The following is a 24,495-nucleotide window of genomic DNA, read 5'->3' on the forward strand; positions in this document are numbered from 1 at the left end:
TTCAGAGGCTAATCAATACTGTGTTGCGAGGCATGTCAGATTTTGCAGTGGCCTATATCGATGACGTGGCCATTTTTAGCAAGTCGGTGCCTGAGCATGTCCAACACCTGACAACAGTATTGGAGGCCTTAAGAAAAGCAGGCCTCACAATAAAAGCTAAGAAATGCCAGTTTGGACTAAAGGAAGTAATCTATTTAGGACATAAGGTGGGGAGTGGGAAAATCACCCCCTTATGGAGCAAGGTGGAGGCAATACAAGCGTGGCCGATCCCCTTAACCAAAAAACAAGTAAGGGCATTTCTGGGTGTGGCTGGATTTTATAGGAAGTTTGTGAGAAATTTTGGGGAAATAGCAACCCCCTTGTATGAATTAACAAAGAAGAAGTGTTCTGAGCGTGTGGTATGGACGGATGAATGTCAGAAGGCTTTTGATCTACTGAAGCAAGCCTTGTGCCAAGGACCCATATTAATAGCACCAGACTATGAGAAACCATTCATCATGGCTACAGATGCGTCGGACCTGGCGCTGGGAGTCGTCTTGCTGCAGGAGAGAGAAGGCACCAAACATCCAGTGGCGTACCTGAGTCGCAAGCTGACGCCGAGGGAGAAAAACTATTCGTCGGTCCAGAAGGAGTGCCTAGCGGTCGTGTGGGGACTGAACAAGTTGTGCCCATACATGTGGGGATGAAGATTCACAGTGACTACGGATCATCGGGCCTTGTTATGGTTGCAGACTATGAAAAACCATAACACTATGCTGCAGAGGTGGTCCTGGGCCCTACAGGACTATCAAGTGGACTTCCAGTTCATAAAAGGCAAGGACAATGTACTGGCCGATGGACTTTCCAGGCAAGTGGCTGGGACTGCAGTGACGTGACCAGACAGAGGAACAAAGAAAGACATTTTCCCCATAGAGACTTTTATTTGTTAACGCGACGTATAAATCCTGGAACAGGAATAATACTCTGCTGTTGTTTAAGGGGGGGAAATGTGATGTTCCTATATTAATGTATATATGGTAAGTGTTGGTTGTTTAGAAGATACATGGTAAGTGGAGTGAAAGAGGAGGGGGAGTGAATGGGCAGTAGAATGCGAGATGATTGGCTGAGTGTTTAAAATGGCTGAATGTATAAAGGGAGGAGTGAGAGTGGAATCTGGGGGGAGAAGAGAACTGAGTGGGTTGCTTGGTGGGGTTTAGAGAGTTGTTTACCAGGAGGGAGGTGGAGTTCGGATTAGTATTGAGTAAAACCATATGCTTATGTGCCTTAAGAAGAAATCTTGTTAATCTTGTTAGCTTTGTTATCTGTAATAAATACTTAATTTGGTTTACTAAAGGCCTGATCCTTGGCTGGGGTTTCACAGACCAGAAGGGAGGGTAAGGTAATGACCAAGGCTGAAGGGGAACTGTAACAAATGGTGGCAGCGGTGAAGAGAATAACAATACCAGTATTCAGAGTCTCTGGGAATACTAGTATTGGGACGTTACTGGTGGTTGCCTAGCAGGGGGATCTGTTGAGATCTGTGCTAGAGCGGGGAGAGAAACCGTAAGAGAGAGCGGTCCGGACTGGTGGAGTCCCTGGTGGTGCCTAGAGACAGGCAGTAACCACGAGCAGGTAGGAACCTGACAGGGAGAGCCAGGGAAGGACGCCTCACAGTCTGCCTCAGGATAGACCTGTCTGAATCATAGGCCACGCCTCCTCACAACTCATAGCACATTCTTGTAACCAGGGAGGAAGCAGGAGGTAAGTCCCACTGGGTTTAGTGTAGTTTACTATCAGGTAACAGGACTGCAGCCTTAATCTGGGGGTGGTGGTGGTGTCACTTGTTAGGTACCCACAGTGTTGCTGTGGTATTGCTTTTAAATTTTGTTTAATTCTTGGTTTAGTCATAGTAATAATATTATTAACAGAATTTATCTTAACCCTTGGCTCCTGGGTCCTAGTCCACTTAATAGCCTTTCACCTTACTCCACATTCATGAACAGAAGACAGAGAACACAGCAAGCTGGGTGGGAATACTCTAGATCAGGTATCAGCTTATTAAGTTCCTTGTTAACTGTCTTGTGTTGCAACTAACCAATTTAGGCTGCAATCTTATACATGCTAACCAGACTCGGGAAGTAAGCCTCATGAAATTCAGTGGGGCTAACTTCTGCAACCAGGATGCATCTTTCTTTTCCTGGGATCGCCCGAGATCAGGTAGTGCCTAGAAGTTATTTTCTGCAAATACCACTTCACAATAAGTGTAGGTCATGTTCAAGAATGCCCCTCCTCCCAAAAGGCAGATGTAAAAAAATTGCAAAGTTCTGAGTGGATAAGGGTAGGAGTGTACAGTTACCGTGACAAAAGCCCACTCCTGCCCATTTAAAATGATGTCACGATGAGTTAGTTCTTGCAGTTAGTTCAGTGGAGGCTAGTGTCCATTGTATTATTGTAGGGATGGGGAACCTGTGGCCCTCCAGATATTGTTAGGAGTCCACCTCCCATTGGTCCCAGCTTGCATGGTCAGGAACGATGGGAGTTGTAGCCACTACTGTGATGTAGTTTCTCCTCATTTTCTAAAAAAAAAAAAAGTAAAGTGACTTGGAATTGTTGATACAAATTTGCTAATAAAATCTGATAAATAAATTATAAATCTACCAAGTTGGGACTGGCTGGGGTAAGAGGCCAACAGGTAGAGGAGAAGGTCCATCCTTCTCCTCTCTGAGTTCTACAAAGGAAACACAGAGACGGAGGAGGAGGAGGAAGTTGGTACCCAGTACTACCCTCAGGATTGACTATAAGTAAGAAGGCGGGGGGGCTGGAAAGGGCAGACTGAGGCTAGTGGACCAGTGCCCCATTCACCTAATGGACCAGCCTTCACTGCAAGCTAAGATACTCAGTGGCAGGAAGTGGTCCTGGCACTCTCTTCCCTACAGGAAGGAAAGGCAAGTGCTGTTGTCTACCTCCTGCTGTCTTGATTTGCCGCCTTCTTTCAGTGATCAGTGATTCTCTATTAGTTCCATGCACCCTTTAAGATAGTAGCATGTGAATTGGCCACGATAAATGTAAAAAGCTCAAGTATTCAAAGAGATGAGTATTTTCCCCTGCATGTTCTTCATCACTTGGGGCTGTGCTTCCTTGAATGCTTGATTCATCATCTGGGACTCCTGAGTGTGGTGCCTGTCTATATAGGGCATAGCCTTTTGGGTTGTGGCACCAACCTTAAAAAATGCTCACCTCGGGTTGTATCCAACTAAGTCACTGCACAACTGGAACAATTTCCACAAGGACAATGGAAGATCTCCTCTCTCCCCTCCCTCCCCACTTACCCCTAAATCTGCTCTGGGGTCATCCCCCCCCCGAGAAGATCTGGGGATGGTAGAGGGAGAAGTTCCACTGTGCTGGTGGAAGACATTCTAATTGTGCAATTCCCCTTGCCCCACCACTGAATATATGCTCATGACATTTTTTTTAAGAGAAGCCTTTGATGTAGGCCAAGTACGGCTGGTTGTTAACCTCCTTTTAAAAAAAGTTCATTAATTTTATTAGGAGATTTGTATCAACAATTCCAAGCCACCTCACATTTTAAAAAAATGCAAAGAAACTACATCACAATAATAAGAGGTTGGGGACTCCGTTGTGGGGCTACAGCTCCGATCATTCCTAACCATGCTGCTGGGGTAGATGGGAACTGGACTCCCAAGAATATTTGGAGGGTCACAGGTTCTCCATTCTTGCAATTGCACAGCACAAACACACAAAAGGAATTAAAAGCAGCAAGAATACCAAACTCTGAATAGTGTGTTTAAAAAAAAAAAAAAAAAAGCTTTGAACAATATAGGAGGTATTTGCCTGGCACCGAAAAGATAGCAGCACAGGTGCCAGAGGGATCCTCTCAGGGAAAGAGGTATACAAACAGAATGCCACAAATGGATATGCCTGCTGGTTGTCACCAGCCTCATCTTCGATGGCAGGGCCGTTGGGTGCACCAACAGAAGCCCACAGCGCAAAGGCAGATTCATATGGGAGCCATTTTTTCCTCCCTGCATTTTGCTGCTGTTGTGTTGTGTTATCATACAGTTAGTTTATTTCCGCTGTTAAATGCTGTTATTTTGTTCTTATTATCTGTAGTTTAATTTGATTGTTGTAATTTGATTTAGTCTATGTCGGAAGCTGCTCTAGTTTCTATTTGAATTAGAACAAGGTAGACTTTCTGGTTGCAGTTTTTTTTTTTTTTAAGTTTGCCTCTTGGGAAAAGGCTACAGCTGACTGACACAAAGAACTGAGATTTGCCTACATTACAAACCCACTAACTGATGTTTTAAATTAAGGGTTGTCATAACAATTCCCGAAGAACCTGGGAATGGAAGGTTTGCAAGAATACTAAGATTGCTTTGTTAGAGATCTCCAGCCCCCACACTAAAATACTTCAAGGTTCTCTGCCTGGAACCTATGTCAGTCTAACCCGGGTGCAGGGCACCTGTGGCCATCCAGACGTTGTTCAACTGCACCTCCCATCATCCCAGACTATTAGCCATGCTCGCTGAGCTGGTGGGAACTGGAGTCCAACAACATTGGGACAGCCACAGGTCCCCCACCCCTGCTCTAACCAATTTGTCTGCATTGCCCTTGGCCACAAGAATCCCTACCCAAGAGGTGCTCTTGCTTCCAAGTAAGGGTGCCAGTCACTGGTTATATCAGGGTTATTGGCCTGCTTGAAATCCAGCAACTAGAATCAGCCTCTCTTTGCTGCCCTGAAAGTGAGGGGAAGAAGATTTGGCCATACCACATTGATGAAAACCATCGTTGCTGGCTTCATTCTGTATGACACAGGGATGGAGATAAGCCTGCCCAGAGTGATGAATCCCCAGAAGAGGCTGGGCAAGTAGCCAGCCACCTTATGCCCCACCAAGAGTGGTTCCTCCACGGCATAGCTGTACACAAAACCAGAGTACTCGCCCTGCAGAGAGAGAAAGACAGGCACTGCATCAGATCGATCTACTTAACCATTTATATACCACACACACCTTCAACATATTCCCAGGCAGTAAGAAACAAAAACGTTTAATGTAAAAAAATAAACAAAATGTAAGCATACAAACTAGTATCGAAAATTCACTGAAATAGCAATAGCTCACTTAAACAGATTTTCTTTTCTAACTGTTCTAAAGTTTAAACATGTTTGCATTGGCTGTTTCTAAAAGCCTGGGGGAAACAGAAGTTTTTGCCTGGCACCTAAGGGACAGTAATGAGGTCTCTAGGTGGGCCTCCTTTAGAAGAGCATTCCAAAGATGAGGAGCCACCACAGAAAAGCCCCCCCCCGCAATTGCCACCCATCACACTTCAGATGACAGGAGCACCTGAAGAAAGGCCTGAGATGATGTGGACTGAAATGAGAGAAGGCCATCAAACAAAATATCTGAGTCCTAAACCATGGACGGTTTTAAAGGTTAAGACCAGCACTTGGCAAGGCACTTGGAAACTCACTGGCAACCAGTGGTGTTTCAGTGCAAGCAAGATATGACCTCTTCACCCAAACCATGTTAGCAAATTAGATTAGTGTTCTGAACTAGCTGCAATTTCTGAACAGTTTTCAAATGCAGCCCCATGTAATCCACCCTTAAAATTACCAGGGCATGGATAACTGTGGCTAGACTGTCTCTAATCAGGAGGGGTCGCAGTTGATGGATCAAGCCTTAACCAACAGAAGACACTTGGAACCTTGGAGCTGTTGAGCTGCAAGAGGTAGAGATGAATCTAACAGCACTCCTATACTGGCACCTTCTCCTTTATGGTGAGCATAATCTCCTGAAGAGCTGGTTGAACAGCACCTCCCTGGGCAGACAAACTGCTCACTAACAGCCTCCCTGTCTTATCAGGATTGAGTTACTGTTCACTGACCCTTATCCAGTCAATTCTTGCTTCTAAACATCAGATAAATATTCTACTGACTTAGCTGGAAAAGACAGAGATGGGTGACTTCACCACATAGTGGCATCAAACTCCACATCTTCATTCAACTAGCTTCATAGAAACATTGGAATGAGATGGATCTCTGAGGGGCCTCTGCCAAAATTGCCATGGGACAGAAAGAAAGCCTCTTAATGCCACCTTCTGGAAATTGGCCCTCCAGGCAGGGGTGGGGCCACTATCCCCAATCCTCAACCCACAAAGCCTATCCAGAAGGATACCATGGTCAATGGTATCAGCTGCTGGTGATTTAATAAAATCAACAGAGTTGCATTCACCCATAGAGGTCATCTAGCAGGGCAATCGGGGCAGTTTCAGTTCCAAATCCGGACGAGAACCCAGATCGAAATGAATAATGAGTTTCATCCAATAGCGCCTGAAGTTGAAATCACTTTCTCCAACATCTTGCCCAACTAAGGGACATTTGAGACCAGTTGATAGTTGTTACAGTTCTCTGGGCCCAAGGAAGCTTTTTGTACTTCACAGATCATGTTAAGGATGGCCTGTTACATCCTCAGTCCATTAAGGCTTACAGGATAAAGTTTTAAAAGGGAGGTCCTTAAGAGAGGAATCAGCATATTGCAAGAATTACTTTTTTTAAAAAAAAAGTAAGGACAAAAAATACTGCCAATTTTGGGGGGAAAGCCCATTAAACCAAAGGGCGAATTCTTCATACTCTTAGGTTAGAAGCAGTGAGATGCAATCAAGGGAAGGGTAAAAACATAACAAGCTTTGAACTAATCAAGGAATGCCACTCAGAGAGCACCAGCAGCCGGTCCTGAAACCTCTACATGCGTATTTTAGCCGAGCTACAGAGATCAGGCATGAAGTAAAACAAGACAGTCCTAATAGCACTTGTTCAGCCCATTCTAGGGAATATGGAGTGCCCCAGTAGCGCAAAAATGACAGGTCCAACATTAACTCCTCAACTCCTTGCCCTTACCAGGATCCCATCCGTCATAAAGAGGAGAAGGGCGCCGGTCACATGGACAGCAAAGTAAGAGCAAGGAGCTCCTCTGAAGTTCTTGCTGTGGCAGCATCCAAAGAGGTCATCATGCCCTGGGTAGAGAAAACAACACCACTCAAGAATTGGTGAAACTTCATGGCTAGCCAGGATCTCTCTCTATTTGGAGCAAAGATTTCTTCCAGAATAAACGATGGGTGAATTTTAGCACTAGAGGCCTGTGCCTACCTTCAAAATCATCCAGCAGGTCTCATCAGGTACAAAAAAAAAAAAGAGGGGGGTTATCACTCCTGCACCATTACCACCCCACATATTGAAGGGCTGGGAAACATGACATTATAGTTAAAAAGAGTTGGACTACATCCCTGTCACTCCCCAACTCTGCTGTCGATTTGCAATGGCCACAGACATGAGAGAGACTAGGCCAATGTTATCTAAGTGCACAGGTAAAGGAGTAAACACTGAAATGAAAGAACAGGTGTGCCTCAGGAGGCCTGCCTGAGAACCTGTTTCTGGTTGGCCTCAACTCCTTGTCTACAGAACAGAGGAAGTGCTTTTGAATCCAGAATCCAGAATGGTCTGACTGAAAAACTCACATTCAACAATTCTGCACAAAATTAATTTGGGTAGCACTTTAGAAGGGCTGTTGCCTTTGTGCCCTGCTAGGAAGCTTCCCAAAAATGATCTGGTGGATGATGCTGAGAACAGAATGTTGGGACTACGTCAGCCTTTCCCGGCCTTGGGCTCCCCAGATATTGCTGTACTACAATTCCCCATCATCCCTGACCATTGGCCATGCTGGCTAGGACTGATAGGACTTGCTGTACAACAACATCTGGGGACCCAAAGGTTGGGAAAGGCTGGACTACATCGTGGGCGGGCAGCCTGCAGCCCTAGGGCCACATGCAGCCCTCAGTTTAACTTGAAAAGCCCTCTGCAAGTGATACGTTCAGACCTCTAGCAAGAACAATCTATTCCTCGGTCAGCAGTCCACTGGGCAGGGAGGAAGAGGGGCAGAAGAAGGTGGCAAAGAGAAAGAGAAAATGGACGGCCCCACCCACTGCTGGCTGGCTTTAACCCCGCCCACCACTGGCAGACTACCTCTGGAGAAAGCACCCATGAGGGAATGTGGCCCTTAACAGGTTAAAGTTTGTCCTCTCTCAGATTAGATGGACTTTTGGTCTGATCCAGTAGGGTTCTTTCCTGTTCTTCATACCTGAAGCTACCAAATTGTCTGGGGTGGGATGTGTCCTTCCACTATGTGAGCTGAGACCCCAACGTAGATGTCACAATTTCCCTGGCTTTCCACATGCATCAAAGTGGAACTGGCACGTTTTATTTATTCATTCATTTAAGGCATTTATATACCACTTAATTTGCATTTCTAAGTGGTGTATGTAAAATAAAGCATACAGAATAAAATAATAAAATCATCATAAAACCAAACATGTTATAAGAGCATAAGAAGAGCCTGCTGGATCAGGCCAGTGGCCCATCTAGTCCAGGATCCTGTTCCCACAGCGGCCAACCAGATGTCTATGGGAAGCCCAAAAGCAGGATGTGAGCCACAAAATGTGTGCATGTACACACATGCATGTCAGTGTGCGTGCATGGCAAATGTGAAATGACTAGCATCCTTGATGCACATGTGCAAATATATCTGAAAGTTGCTACATGCCACAGGAAAAACAACCAGATAAATAAATGAGATGTTTTTAGAAGGTATACAAAAGTTGCTTCTTTGAAGGTTCCAGTAATAACCTTCTTGGCATGGGCAGGCTGCTTTTCATCTTTAAACCTCTGTGTACGAGATAATTGCCTTCCTTTTACTCACGGGAGTTATTGCAACAGAGGGAAACAGACGCCTTGGCCCAGAGGGAAACACCATCCCTATTAGGAGGCCAGAGTGGGTATGAAACATCACTCTCAATTTGGCAAAGGCTTTGACATGGACTGGGACAAATGGCAGTACTAAATGCTGTACAGGGGAGAATCCCTTGCAATTACACCAATGTCCCTTCTATGCTATAAACCAGGTAAATGGCAACAGGAAAATCTACCCCAGGGAATTTGTTTCACAGTCGACAGAGCTAATATTCAACAGAAGCCAAGGACAGAGTTCAATATTCTAGGATTAACGGGATCAACCTATTTGGATTGGAGTGACTTCTTCACACATACATGGGGGAAGTTCTGGGAATAGAGCTAGAGCTACAGAACTGGTAGCACAATCTGAGTACTCAGAAGGCCTTTGTTCAGTTTCCTAAATACTGTTCCCATGTGCTTGCTGGCAAACGCTTTAGAAGATGATCAAGGAAAGATCTGGGAAGTTTCATGCAAAATATTGCACATAATACATTGCCTCATCTCCTTAACGCAGCAGCACAGTACACACTCTTATTTTAGCACAGCTATAACATCTGTAGAAAAATGAAGGAGCAGATGCTATGGTAATAGACTCCACATATATAACCCAGATCAGTGTGGCAGCTCTCACCTATTTCTGGCTGAGTTTTTGGAGAGGAAGTGGAAGAATCATCCCTGTCGGTTATCCGCGTTTCCATTGCCAGTTCATCAGCAAGCAGCAGCGGGGGGCTGCCACTTTGACACCAAGGCACTAGCCTTTCCTTGTAGAGCAAAAGGAACACTGCAAAGGGGACAGGGAGCTGGAGAACACCACAAAAAGACAAGTTAGCCAAGTGAGCAAGTTGCATCTCATTACAGCTTTCATTCTATACGGTTGATATCTGTCCTGCCACTATAGAAGACTGTTAGCTCAGATGTTTATTTATTTATTTATTGCACCTCTCAGGCCAGGGAATGTGAACCTGTGACTCTCTAGATGTTGCTGAACTCTCATGATCATGGATGATGGGAGCTGCAGTCCAGCAACATCCCTTGTATCTGTATCAATGAAGGGTGGGCTATAAATCTTTCAAATATGTGATAATTTTTGTAAGCCCTCCCCAGCCCTGCCTAGTATACTGAGCTCTCAACAAGCCAAGCTGCAAAAACTCAACCCAGGACATAACATTTCAGAAACTTTCTGAAGAGACCTTTCTCCACTGCCCACAACTACAAAATGGCTCATTCACTTTTCACCTATATTTCCCCAAGAGATACAAATATTATAAAGAGTTGATCAATTGATCGATATATATTGGTCCTTGCACTGGTATGTCATGCCATTTCTCATTCTGCCAGCAGGTGGCAGGCTAACACCACAGTTGTCAGCAACACTGGTGTCCCACCAAAACTGCCTTGGAAAAACTGCATGTTCAAAGTTACAGGTGCTTCTGCCCTGCTTCTTCCCCCAAAATCTGGACAGACACTGACTAAGCTAAGACAAGGGACATCTTAGTCCCACTGGGGTCACAACTATAATGCTATGTAATTCTGCATTGGAGTTACCATATAGGAGTACCACCCTCTGTTGTCATGGCACCAACACAGAACTATTAATTTAAAACTCCTCTATTAAATGTAACAATACTCTTGGTTAAGTCTATTGGGATATGTGTGTGCACATTGGAAGGATATGAAAGAAATAACTGACACCACCTTCCTTTCTCCCCACCAGATTGGGCATGAAAACCAGGACAGCCACAATGAACTCCTGCTTGCTCAGATTGTTTTTGCTCTTGACCATGAATGAGCAGGAACTACAAGCCCGCATTTCCTGGTTTTTGTTGGCTCTAGGTATTATTTCAACGTATGGCTCTCTGTTCCCCCCCCCAACTGAATTCATTTAAGAGGTCTCCATTGTTCACAGAACAATAGGAACGAGAACAGCCAGTTCAGCCCCATGGAAGAAAACCGTTTTCCCCCAATAGTTAGAATCCTTCCGGAGGTCAGGACCAGTTTGCGTTAATGGCAAGCTCGCCATGACAATCAGAGCAGCATAAACAGACTTCACAGTCTGTTGGGAGAATACTGGTCTAGACAGGTTTAAGGAAAGCATCCTGTATTTGCCCTATTTTCTTAGATGTTAACTTTTCCTTCTGTAAAATGGCAAGAGTGACCTACCTTGCCGATGCTGCAAGGACAAAAGCTATGGATGGGGAAACACTATCAAATATTAAAGTGGCATTCAAAATGCGTTTATTAATCTTGCATGATCCATATGGAAAAAAGGAAGCTGAGGTCTCTGAATTGCACGCAAGAACTCACAATGCTCCAGAAAAAACAAACAAATCTCAGGCTCTCAAGAATGAAAGGCTTGAAAAAGAATGAAAAGCACAGATAATTAAAGAAGTGAAGAGAAATCCTATGTGCACAGTCACCTTTGTAGGCAAAGGCTGGCAACTGCAATGGTTCACTTAATGGGTCAACATGTAAGTCCAATTCAAAAGCAAGAAACAGCAAGAAGGTAGGAGTAACTGAAGCTATAGCTTTTCTTCAACAAACTCAGCTAAAAATAAACAAAACCGCATGTGGCACAGTATCTGGGTATTATAGCACGTGCTATCCCACCCCACCACATGCATGACTGCCTCCTGCTTCTAGTTTAACTGCTGCTACAGTAAAGTTGAAAGGAAAATTTCTACAGGCAATATTAAAATGCACCTTTGAAGTTTGTAAATCTGTCTGCCCAAGCTCCTCTTCTGCCTGTACGGGGAGCGTGGATGTAGGGCTGGCTGCATATGTTGTGAGACCTGTCACTACTCTTGGAAAAAAGTGGCCCCACTATAACCTTCAGCACTACTGTATGCAAGAACTGTATGGTTAATTTTGCAGGCACCTGGAACAACTTTAGTGTGTCCAGTTCACATTCTGAGCCTTGAACCTGCAACTGCCAGAAGTCCTGGGCATGAAAATTTCTATACACACCCCTCTAAAGTTGCCAGTACAAGCCAACTGTCAGAAATTGAAAAGCCAACTCAGAGCTTTGATCCGGATCCACTTTGACAACATACTGATGTAAAAAACAAATCCACTGTCAGAACTTCAGAAATATCAACAATCCTCTGGAATGCATTTACCTAAGATTAAAGTGCTTCTAAGCAAATGGCATGTACAGATGTCCAAGCCTGGTTGTGACACAGGGTGCTTCCAGACAACCTGTTTATTGAGCATTCATCCTGGTTTGTTTGCAGGGAGATTTTACAATGTTGGCTATTTAATGAGTATTTGTTCTGATTTATTTGTAGGTAGGTAAAATAACATTGCATCAATGCAAGTGTTAGCCCTCACTTTCCAATGCATTTTCCATCACTTTCCTTATTGCAAAATCTTTTGAGGAAGTGGATTTGTTGTGCAAAACCTCCCAGTCAACTACAATGGCACAACCTGAATTTGCTGGTAGGTAATTGAAATCCCACCCCAAAATGCCAAGAGTCTGGAAGTGCCTACAAAAAACTATTGAACTGAAACTTGATGGATCATTTAAGCATCCCTAACTGATGCCTTACCAGTTAACACACACATATAGAGCTGCAATACTAAATCTATTTAATAGGAATTAAGTCTCACTGAGCTCAAACGGACAAGGAGAGAGCATGTATGACCGAGGGCCAAGAGATGGAGATCTTTAAAACAAAGCAAAAAACTTTGGGAACAACGCTAATTGAGCCATGTTAATTAAGAACATCAAAACCTGTATATATGGGTAGCCCCCTTCTCTGAAAAGAGAGTGGGTACTTAATTCAATTGATATTTAGTCAAGGGGCTTTTTTGGTCCTGCTTTTCCAATATTTTCCAATATTAAGTGATGAGATTTATGTATTTATTTCATTTCTAACCCACCCTGCCTCCAAGAATGGTATATATGGTTCTCTCCCCTCCCATTTTATCCTCCCAACATTGTCAGGTAGGTTAGGGCAAGGTCACCCAGGGAGCTTCATTAACAGCTGGGGATTTGAACAAGGGGGTTACCTAGTCTACCAATGTACCACTTGGGAGGGTAAAGAGCATGGAGCTTAAGCCAATTTCCAATCTGGACTCGAGGCAAAAAGCACAGATGACACTCCCAGAGGCACTAAGGGGTGAGATGCTGCTGCTCCACCCAGCATGGAGGAGAGGAGGAGGAACAATCCACAAATCAGCCCAGTTGGAAGCATACAGATGGAAGGAACAGTTGTGCAAAAGAAAGCTTTGGAAAGTTCCAAATGCAAAAATACAGCCTGAGAAGTTGATCTCGGGCATGGGACTCAGGCCTGGCAGATGGCATCCAGACATTACAATAAACCAACAAGCGTGTCTGAACATGAGCAGAGTGCTTTCCCTTCCCCCACTGAATGATCGCAACCCACACTCAGACATCTGAGGCTAGGGAGCAGGGCTTCCAACTGGAGGTGAGGAAGCTTCTATGCAGGCATCCCTTCCTTTTTCTTTGGGAAATAAAAGTCTTGTGGCAACTTAAAGACTAACAGATTTATTGTGGACTACTGAATCCTATGCTTGAGTGAAACCCCTCTTCCAGTTCATCCAAGTGTTTCATAGGCACAACTGCACCAATATCCCCCTCCAATTTCTGCTTGCATTTTAGCTTAAAGGAAAAGGAAAAAAAGACAATGGTGTTGATGAGCTTATTTGGCTTCCACAGCCAGGTTCATCTGCCAAGATACACACAGGCAGGGCCAAGGCATTTTATGACAGGATCTCACGACTCGGCATGCTTGCTTTAGGATGAAATACTGAACCTCCTGGAATACTGTTTAATGAGAGGCCTTGGCACAGGGCTCACCAGCCTAAACAAACAGCAAAATCAGAATCATTTCATGGCTAAATGCTTTGCGCACAGCCCAGCCTGTGCACTGATGTAGTACCTTACTGAGGAGTTAATGAAAAAGGTGGATTTACCTATCCTATGTCTCTTTGCAGCAGAGAATGCACATCAAAGAGGTTTTTTCCCCTATCTTGTGGATGCAGTGGGTTGTTTTAATTATCAAGGGACATTCTGCATGCCACAGGGGTTGGGAACCTTTGGCCCTCCAGATGTTGCTGAACTACAGTTCCCATCATCCTTGGCCATTAGTCATGCTTGGTGGGGTTGATGGGGAGTTGTAGTTCAGCAACATCTGGAGGGCTAAAGGTTCCCCTGAGCTGGTATACCATATACCACATATTTATTTTCATGATTAGGCAATGGTCCAAACAACTAATTTGATCGGATCCAAAAAGTATAGCAGTATTTAAGTCAGTAGGTCTTTGTTTCTTCAACAATACCAGTAGTTTCACACTTGGGTGCTATTACTGTTCTGTACGTCAAGACTTCTGTTGGTCTCGCATCTACTAATGGGAGAAAATCATACACCAAAATTTTAAAAGCCTTAAAAGCCACACACAAGAGACATGATAAAACAGCAGGCACAAGGAAGCTAAACATTTAATTTAAGGGTGCATCCAGCTGGGTAGTGTTCAGATGATCATCAGGAGGATAAGGGATGCAACTTGGGCTGCCAACTATTTTTCCTGGCACTGTGCTATTAACAGCAATCTGGCATGAAGAAATTTAGGAGGTGAAGCTTTTCCCGCCACCAGCTCCAGAAGAACTTCGTCTGATAAATCTCCGCATATCAGGCAGCTATTGAGAGTAAGAGATGGAGGACCAACAAAAAGGTTTGCATCGCCAAGCAGAGGAACACAGGAAGCCTTATACAGAATCAGACCATTTGCCCATCTAGCTCAGCACTGTCTACACTGACTGGCAGTGGCTTTCCAGGGTTTCAGACTGATGGAGGAATCCCTCTCAGCCAGTGGTTCCATGTTAGTAGGGCAGTGGAATCTGCTCCAGGTGAAGCACCTTGGACAGCTCCTTGAAAGTTCAGACTAAGACCCAGAGCGGATTCCATGGCTCATGGAGCCACCAGCCGCTGATACTCTCAGCCCTATCTGGAGATGCTGGGGATTTAACCTGGCCCTTCTGCAGGCAAAGCAAATGCTCCACCACTGAGCAATTGTCATTTCCATTATATCCCTTGACCCATCACTTCTTTGTTTCTATCTAGTGCTTTACCTCCAAGCTTGCTCCGGCAAAAGCTCATACCTAGTATAAAAAGGCATAAATGTTTCCTCATTTGTCTGCGCTAAACACAAATCTTACACCAACTTTCTTTGCACTTTCCTTCACCACCCCACCTTCTTTAAAAGGTCACGATCCCACTTATTTTTTTATTAATTAAATGTATTAGTCGCCCATCTGGTTGGTTGTCCAGCCACTCTGGGCGACGCACAACATAAAAACATATAGTTCACATTAGCCTTAAAATTAAAAGGTACCTCTATCAAGCTTTGGGGCATATTTTTCAACAGAATGCACCCCATTTGTTAAGAGTGTTTCTGAATTTGATTTAACAAAATTTATACATCACTTACTAGAATAAAAGATCTCTAAGGAGTGCACAAGATGGTCTAAAATATTCATTTAAGTTCATAAAAAAACATTAAAAACAAGCTACATAACATATGAAGATATAAAATAAAACCTGTAATTTAAAAACACTTACATCTACTCAGATAACATGCCTGGGTAGGCTTTCTGGAACAAAACGTTTTTAGCAGGCACTGAAAAAAAGAGAGTGAAGGTGCCTTCCTAATCTCAACGGGCAGCAAGTTTTAGGTGCTGCCACCCTAAAAGATCCAAGTGTGGAATGAATATTATTGCCAATTCCACAGATCTAAGCATTCGAGTAGGGACATATGGGGTGAGGTGATCCTTCAAGTAAATGGGTCCCAAGCTGTTGAGGGCTTTATATACCAATAGAAAAAACTTCAAATTTGCCCAATAACAAATCAGCAGCCAGCGTGGATCTCTGAGCAAGGGTGTTATACGCTGACAGGATCTCACTTCTGTCAGCAATTGTGCTGCAGCATTCTACACTAACTATAGCTTTCAGGCCAAACACGAGAGGAAGCCCCACATACTGTGTGTTGCTGTAATCCAGTCCTGAAGGTACACTGGTTGGGAAAGGCTGCATCAGTGTCGGTTTCTCCATTGGAGTCTTATCTCCTATACAGCAATGGTTCATTTATGAATCGGCTTTAGTTCAGTAACGTAACAGGTACAAATAGAGGAGTACTTTAAGGGTATTTACAAGGATGTGATGAAGCCTGGCCTGCTTCATGAAGGTGAAGCGGAAGAGGTTCTGGCCCCAAAGAAGAAGGTCTTTTAAATATGGTTTGGGCACTTGGCTTTTTGTATGGAAACCAAGTAGGAATGTGCTGCTCCTTTGGCTTTGTAAACAAGGAAAGCAAACACTGTGCTCACAAGACATGCTCAAGTGTCTGCCTTTGCATTACCAGCACTTGTATGATGCATCACACTAACATGCAATGCACAGGTTTCTAACGTCACCCTTAGCAATAGTACACCCATGTCCTTCTAGCGCAGGAGAAGCCACAGTTCAGACCAACTGCAAGTGATGCTTAGGAGAACTAAATAAAACCAATATAACACCCACCCCCCATAAATCTGGAGAACATGCAAATTTGATCATAGCAGGAACAGTGGGGGAAGAAGGTGCTTAATGCTTTCTTTTTTTATGCATTTTAAAAGAAAAGATTGCCACATTTCCCAGACGCTTCCCTATCCACAGGAGGGGGGGAAACAAGAAACGCATTTGTTTCAAATTACCTGCTAGATGCACAAAACAGCCAAATTATTATGGATTATCTTCCCAGTTTTTAAAAGCCCAGTGTTGTCCTCATTAGCCATATTCAACAGTGGGGTGAGTAAACAAAAGCTTGCAAGACAAGAGCCTATTTTTAGAAGGGCCCTTAAATTGCCTCATATTGCAACATCAGCTAGCAAGAAGGACTTGCTTGCTCAAGCAACACATCAAGATTAGCCCAATTTTTGTTGTTGCTGTTGTCTCCTGCTCCAGTCACCTGTTACTCAACAGGTTGGTGTATCAGGAAGTCAGATGCCACCGTTTCAGTAATGGTGGCAAGGGTTCCCAGGTTCAGGTGCCAATAATGACAAAGCCTCTTAGTTCACAGGTTGGGAGACTTTCCCTTTAGCCAAGTCCTGCTTTAACGGTGCTGCAAGTGCTCACTTCTAGGGAAGAAGGGTCATCATTCTACATACACCCTTCTCCCGAGACCAGCACCAGAGCAACTTAGGAACGACTGAGGACCTTCTCAAGGGTACTGCAACTGAGGTTCCAAGTTCTCATGGCTCCTACGACTCCTCTTTCCAAATCCTGCTGGGCAAAGGCTCTGCCAGAGGCAGCAGCCATCGAATGTAGCATTCTCCTCCCTTGGCAGCTGTATTCCATAGCTCCTGTGCCCGCCCAGTTGCAGTGGTGCCACTGCCCCCTTTAAGGCTGAAGACACACTAGCTCAGCCTTTCCCAACCAGTGTGCCTCCAGATGTTGTTGGACCACAACTCCCATCAGCCTCAGCCAGCATTGCCAATGGTCAGGAAAGATGGGAATTGTGGTCCAACAACATTTGGTGGCCCACTAGTTGGGAAATGCTGCACTAGCTGCTTTAAAAGCAGCCAGACCTTTCCCCCTGGCTTTGGTTTAAAACGCATTTGCCCATGGCTGGACACATCTCCCCTCTGCTGATCTCAGACCTTTTGGGACTGCCCATAGAAAAGCATCAGCCCAAGCACTGTCTCTGCCCAACCTACAGCAAAGCATTTTCATTGGACGCACCACAGAGTGATAATGAGTTAAGAACAGAGTGATCTACCAACCAGGTTTGATTTCTGTGTGAAGCTGACTTTATGGAGAAACACATTGCAGCTGCATTTCCCCAGGTTTTGGAGTAAAAAGGGGTGGAGCTTGCCTAACATCATGTGTCTCCGGCTTCAGAATACAAAGCTGGAGATGCACTGAAGTCACCACAACTGGAAGTGTATCTCTGTCCTAAGCCTAAGCATGCTAGTATCTGAATTTTCATCTGCCATCTTCCTCAACTTTTTACTTCCAAAAAAGAGACTACATAATTCACATTACTTTAATGACTATCATGTAATATGTTGACAGGAGAGATCCATTTTGCACTCCTGTTCTTAACGTTGGGACCACAGCAATTTCCCCTTTCACTAGCCTAGTTATAGAACGCTCTTTTATATTTTACAGAATCTCAGGTTGGAGCCTTTCGTCAGCCTTCTTTTTAGGCAAAGAACATTCATGTTTCCGTATCTAACCAGCTCCACATGTTCAGCTTGACTACATCAGACTTGGCATGTAAGTAGGTTGTTCTAATATTTCCCAAGCAAAGCAGAAAATAGAAGCTCTAACACCTACCCAAGGGCTAGAAAGCCTTGCAGAAGCTGTGAAGTGTTGAAAAATTGTGCAAGCATATTGCAGGGGAGATCTTTAAAAAGATGAAGCTAACAATACTAGAGGAGATAATCCTAAAGAGCCCTTCCTCTGGCAACAGAATTTATGGAGATGCTGCCAGAAGAAAACAGCATGTCCTCTGACATCCAGCCACGGTTTGGTACCCAAACGCCATTTTAGAATAAAATGTACTCTTGGTGCCTTTAAACAAGAAAAGGAAAGGAAAGACAGAAACTGATGCCGATTACTTTATGATATATTATTCTTATGGCTACTGGCCACAGATTGCTGGTTAACAGCTCAGAAGGGCTAGCTAATGGAAGTGAATGATCAAGAGACAGCAGTTTGGGTTGAAGGTGACTCTACCCTCCCAGCAAAAGGAGAGGGGTAGAAGAGTTCATCTGTGAAGAAACAGCAGTTTGCAAGAGACATTACACGTTGGCTAAAGCTGGGATTGAGGATGGGTGGGGAACATGTGGGCCTCCAGATGTTGCTGGAATCCAACTCCCATTAGCCCCAGCCAGCATGGCCAATGGTCAGATATTCTGGGAATTGAAGTCCAGCAGCATCTTGAGGACTATAGATTCCCTATCCCTGATTGAGTGTGTCTCACCCTGCAGATGTGATGTGAGCAAGCAGATCAGTGGCCTTGCAGGCGTACGTGCTGTTTGTAATTCTTGCTTTATGCGCAAATATACAAACAAATGCACCATACAACTTCAGGTGCTGTTTCATTCAAACCAGGTCACCCTGCCCCTGGATATTCATAGCAGTCATGGCAGCGGGAAGCACACAATGGCCTAGTATGCACACAACAGTAAGCCAAAGTTAAACTACATTTTACCAGGAACCAGCAAGCATGCTGGAGAACACTATTCAAATCACCCCTGTCCTCCCCAGTCTTTGTCATGCCAAAGGAACAATCCAGAGCTATGGCTTAGCATTACTTGCAAACCAGCACTCATCGTTTGTTTCTCTCAAACAAACCAAGAACAAATCTTGGTTTATTCTTAGCTTGTTCTCAGGGCATTTTCCCTCCTGGCATAGCAAAGGGAAGAAGGGGTGGGCATGATTTGAGTATGCACTAGCATTCAATCCTGGTAAGCCATAGTTTTTTAAAACTCTGGCTTGCCAGTACATACAGACCAGGAAGCTATTATATCCTTCTCTTCATCCAAGAAGCCCAGCATGGCTTACATGTGATTCCAGTCTCCCATCCAGGCAGTTTATGGGGCCAGACTGGTTAGATCTGCATCATGCATTGTTCTCAGGACTCATACGAAGAGGCAGTGAAACTGGCAAGGTGAGAGCAGAGCTTGGAAAAGTTACTTTTTTGAACTACAACTCCCATCAGCCCAATCCAGTGGCCATGCTGGCTGGGGCTGATGGGAGCTGTAGTTTAAAAAAGTAACTTTTCCAAGCTCTGGGTGAGAGCATATCAAGAATATTCAAGAGGAAACTGAAAGCCTGCCACTAGATGTGGACTCTTGTCCTTTTCTTAACTGAAGCTTTAGTTCCTGTTTGTTTAGTTTACACCCATATTTTCTCAGTAACGTGGCAGTAATATTGCCAAATCCCATCCTGCTTCTCACAGAGCTTGAATCTCTGGTTTAGTTCATAACTGCTTGCAAAGCACAGGGAATGAGATTTGGAGAAGGGGGAAAGAGGAGTCTTTAATGGAACCAGCAAGAACCTTATACAGGGACGCCATAAAACCTTTTCCAATTCCTTAAAAATTCCCATTTGTTTCATAAGTCTTTCCTACCTTTCATTTAAAATGCAGCATGATCTGGTAGAGAGAACCAAGTATATGGAGTATCATCATCTTGAATACTGAGCAACACGTGCGACAGCCATATCATGCTACATGGTCATACTGAGGGATGTACCATACAAGACAATATTCAAAATGGTGGTGCCCCTGCCACTCAGCTCCACTTAGAAATTTGGTGAGACTCAATACCGAATTTGCCTGGAGGAAGAATTTCAAACTCTTACTTTTATAGACACAATTCAGTGTTTCCTTTCCACTTTTCCATTTGATTCCTTGGTAAAAGCTTCCTGCATTAATGACTTCTGAAAAAAATCCAGCAGGAGTTTGATGAATAGGCCTGTAGTACCCTTTCTCTGGAGCAGCATTCCCCAAGCTGGGTGCCCTCCAGATGTTGCTGGACTACAGCTCTCATAATTCCTGCTTATTGACCATGCTGGCTTGGACTGATAGGAGACCAACAGCATCTGGAGGGCACCTGCTTGGAGAAGACTGTGCTAGAGCTTTAAGTTAACCACTTTTGTATATGCCTATATGCAAAACACACACTCCAACAGAATACAACTGTACATCCAAAGCAATACATACCATTTTGGTATTGATACACGTAAACCAACAGGGGTATTGGAAGCTACACACATGGAATTCAGGATACCAAAACTCTAGAGGCAGCCTATGAGAGCAACACTTGGCTCTAATCTGCAATCTGACACCAGTAAGTCCCAAAGGCCGCAATCTCAGGGACTTCCTGTGGGGAAGTCAGAAAAAAACATTGAAGTAGCTTATGACAGCTCCAAGAAATGCAAGAGTGCACACCAAATTGATAGGAAACTCAAAGGTAAGCTTAAAAATTAAATGATTCAGAGCACTTAATAAAATAAAGATGCTAAAGGCAATTTCTCCTTAATGGTATCCAGCTGATGTCCCAAAAGATCTATTTGGCTCCTACCTTAAATAATTTATAAAAGGTCGCACTTTGATGCTGCCTGAAACCATTTTTTTTTATCAGCTGGCCTACGACTTGATCTGTTTTAGGCTCTTTTGGGGGAAATATATGAATAGCTGCATTGCCTATATAAGGATGGTGTTTCATTTATTTTTTAATACTTGCATGGAGCAAACTTGGAAGTAAGTCCCACTGTGTTCAGAGGGGCCTATTCCTTAGTGTGTTTACGGTAGCAGCCTTGGGCAGCTCTCATGAGCTGGAAAAAGTGGTATTACATGCTTAAAAATCAAACTAGAACTGGGATGGGCTGTCCCCTTCAAATTCTTCTGTGATGACATTTTGCTATGATGTCAATATAACTTAGTTGTTTTAAGAGAAAGTAATGAAAAAACAATAGCTAAAAATCAGATGGCCATAGGAGATAGGAGTATCAACAAAGATGGCAGCCTATAAGGGAAAAGATAGCATGGTCAACTTTACACACACTTAAAATGAAAAAAGTCCCAAAAACAATAGGCACAAAGTTATTCTCATATTATGTCCATGGCTAAAGTAGGTCAGACATACTGAACAATATCACAAGACAAACACATTCCACGGTCCTCTGTGAACAATGATGTAGCCTCACTCTTTCAGACATTGCAATCTAAAGTGCAGGTTCTGGGTTATTTTTTTGAAGGAGCTATTTAAACACCTGTCTACTTTAAAAGCACTTTCAATGAGGATTCCTTTTACTAAGAGTCCAACCATGGGGTCAAATGTAAAAAAACCCCAGCAACTTGATGTTTTTCTACACAGATCTTAGAACTAGATATTGCATTGAACTTCATGTTGTACCTCTCATCCTGTCAATTTTAAAGTAGACCCTTAGTGGCACTGGCCTATGGCTACTGTTTATAAAAAAACTGGCAGTGATGGAAGTGCTATCCTAGCTGCCACTAGTAGTCCATGAGCTTCATTCTGGTAGTCTACAGCATGTCTGGATTTGTGACTGAAGACTGGAGATGCCACATCTATTGCATTAAATATTCATACCAATTTTAATTGCATTTTTATTGCTTCTTATATTTCTTGTTATATTTTATTGTATTAAACACAATATGTAAGAAATAAAAGAAGCAATAAAAATACAATTAAAAATCGTGCAGTATCTAGCACAGCGCATTACAACAGGCAGAAATAATCATTAAGTGGTTCACCCAGACCCTCAGCAATATTCATGTGGTCCAAGGGGAAAGTTTGGGAACCACTGCTCTAACTAATCCACAGAAGTCTTTCAAGTTCTAATTACAGCATCCTTTCCTATGGTACGTAACATACTCTAAGCACCAGAAAACTCTTAGGATAACTTTTTGATAGGTCTGAAATTAGCTTATGTTTTCCAGAATAAATCTATACTCTCTTTGTTAGCCTCTGGAATGTTCGTTATTCTGGCCAAACCACAAAGCCCTACCAAATGTCTGAACTGTATTTAAGAGTGATGAAGGTGGGCAAATGACAGACAGATGATATGTGAAACTGAATTTTACACATCTTTTTTGTTTAATAGAGTTACAGTTCTCAGAATGACTCAACTATCAATCCCACTTCTGAGCAAGCTCTGGGAATTGCAACTCTGAGGATGTTTTTAGTTCTAATAGTTTGTTGTTTTATGTTGCATTTGTGTTGCAAGCCACCCAAAGAACTTGTATTGTGGTGCAGTTAACTTAATAAATAAAAATCTGTATCTTTGTAACACTGTGCAGTCTTTCTAGCTATACCCCTTTGTTCTTGCCATGTGGAATTGTACTAGAGAGAGGAAAAACACTGCTCACAGAGCTTCAGAAAATAATGGTGTAGGTCAGATTCCACCTGACTATCCCTGGTGAGAAATATGACCAAACATCAGATCACCACAAGCTTCTCCAGCAAAGAGTTCATATTTCTTTGTAGGAACTAGGAGACGACTGAGACCTGTTAAAACATCGCTCATCTCAAGCAATGATCTGCAGAAAAAGTCTCACAACAGTGTGATTTTTGGTTGTTACTGATAGACAGAAACATTGTTTGGTTAATATTTATACAGATAACATATAAGGACAATATATATATATATACACCCAGGAGGACTAATTCTTACAGCTAGTGAAATACCATGGAGTAAGACAGTGTCTACTCAGGGGGGGGGGGGAGGAGCAAGAAATCCTTTCATGCATTAGGAACGTTTACACAGCACATAAAGTATGGATCTGTGGATAGCAAACAATTCACACCATGGTTGCATAGGCCTTTGGCAGCAACAAAGGTGCAGAGTAGGGCTGCCCCTCTTGGTCTCTAGGCCCTACATTGCAATAGGTTTGCATAGGGGGTACCTGCCATGGTGCCCTTCAGACACATCCAACAAGGCCAATGGTGAGGGCAGATGAGAGCTCTAGTTCAAAACATCTGGAGGGCTCATGTTGGCTATCCTTGGTCTATACATCCTTGTCTGTTGCCTGTGGATCACATGACAACTGCAGCTATCAACATCCCCTCTATTTCCAAAGTTCAGAGTTCCTTATGCCACCCACAAGAGGGAGGATATTACCAGGTATTTACTGCATTTATTGAGTTTGTTGTTTTAAGAGCATTGATTGTAATGACTTCATATTTCTAGATGGTCGTAAGCTGTCTTGATATTTTTTGAATAAAAGGCTTTAAATTAATCATAATAAATTGTTTTAAATTAATCATAATACAGATACTAATAATTATGAAAAATCAAAGATTTGCAGAAGTACAAAAAAGTCTTTAAAAAAACCCTAAGAGAAACTCCAAACACAGCCCAATGAGAACTGAGCAAGCTCAGTGTCCATGGAATGCTAACTGACTATAATGGTTGTGCAGGGTGGGTGGGTGAGAGATGGATAACGCAGGGGAAGGGTAATGGTGCAAAAGAGCGGCTGTAATCCTGAACAGCAACATTCCACACTGCAACATTTTGTTGCAGGTCCCACTTGTTTCAAGACCGTTTTTAAAAAACTTAATAAGAGAACAATGGAGTCAGGAAGAAGGAAAGGACTGATTTGGTGCAGCATCCAACCAAAAAAGGTTATAAACTACAAACTAGAATCAGATTACTTTGCCAGGCAGACCACCTTATGTGGTACTCCTCTGAATATGCAAATTGAGAGAAGGGTGGAACTACTTACATTGATGAGAGCCATAATCCAGAAGGCATAAGACACTCGTGTCACCACCAGTCCTTTTGTTGGCAGGTCATAGTGTGACAAGTTCCCAGGATGATGGGGAACTAGTGACTTCCGGATGTGAGGGAGGTTACTGCTGCCAATGGCTGTGCTATTTGTCAGGATGCAGTTGGTGTCCGACAGAAAAGGGTCAGCTATCAGAGGGCTCAGCAAGGCACCGAAGCCCACAAAGAAATGAAGGGCCTACACAGAGGAATGAGAAAATAGATTTATTATGTCCAGCACTATGGCACACAGCATCTCCAGAGATAAGTCAGAACCCTCATCAGTAATTCAGAAGGGCTGGACTAGTTCCCTTCCTGAACCAAATCTTTTCCCATTACTACTTTGCCGTGATAAGAAAGTTGATGGTTTCCCAGCATGCAGCTTTTGATGACACAACAATCCTCTGTGGGTTGGAAATT

At 43.5% G+C, this 24,495-nt stretch overlaps 1 protein-coding gene across 2 annotated transcripts in view; it reads right to left on the reverse strand.

Moving 5' to 3' along the window:
• The window catches only part of MFSD4A (major facilitator superfamily domain containing 4A), a 54,439-nt gene that overhangs the window by 12,557 nt on the left and 17,387 nt on the right, over positions 1–24,495 (reverse strand). For both annotated transcript variants that reach the window (XM_061632148.1, XM_061632147.1), the window contains exons 3-6: positions 24,035–24,274; positions 9,411–9,579; positions 6,893–7,008; positions 4,766–4,939 (exon numbers count right to left, since the gene is read on the reverse strand). In XM_061632148.1, coding sequence (XP_061488132.1) covers positions 4,766–4,939; positions 6,893–7,008; positions 9,411–9,579; positions 24,035–24,274 — 699 coding nt within the window. The remainder of the gene's footprint in view (positions 1–4,765; positions 4,940–6,892; positions 7,009–9,410; positions 9,580–24,034; positions 24,275–24,495) is intronic.

The sequence above is a fragment of the Rhineura floridana genome, chromosome 6 (assembly GCF_030035675.1).
Source record: "Rhineura floridana isolate rRhiFlo1 chromosome 6, rRhiFlo1.hap2, whole genome shotgun sequence".
Lineage (NCBI taxonomy): Eukaryota > Metazoa > Chordata > Lepidosauria > Squamata > Rhineuridae > Rhineura > Rhineura floridana.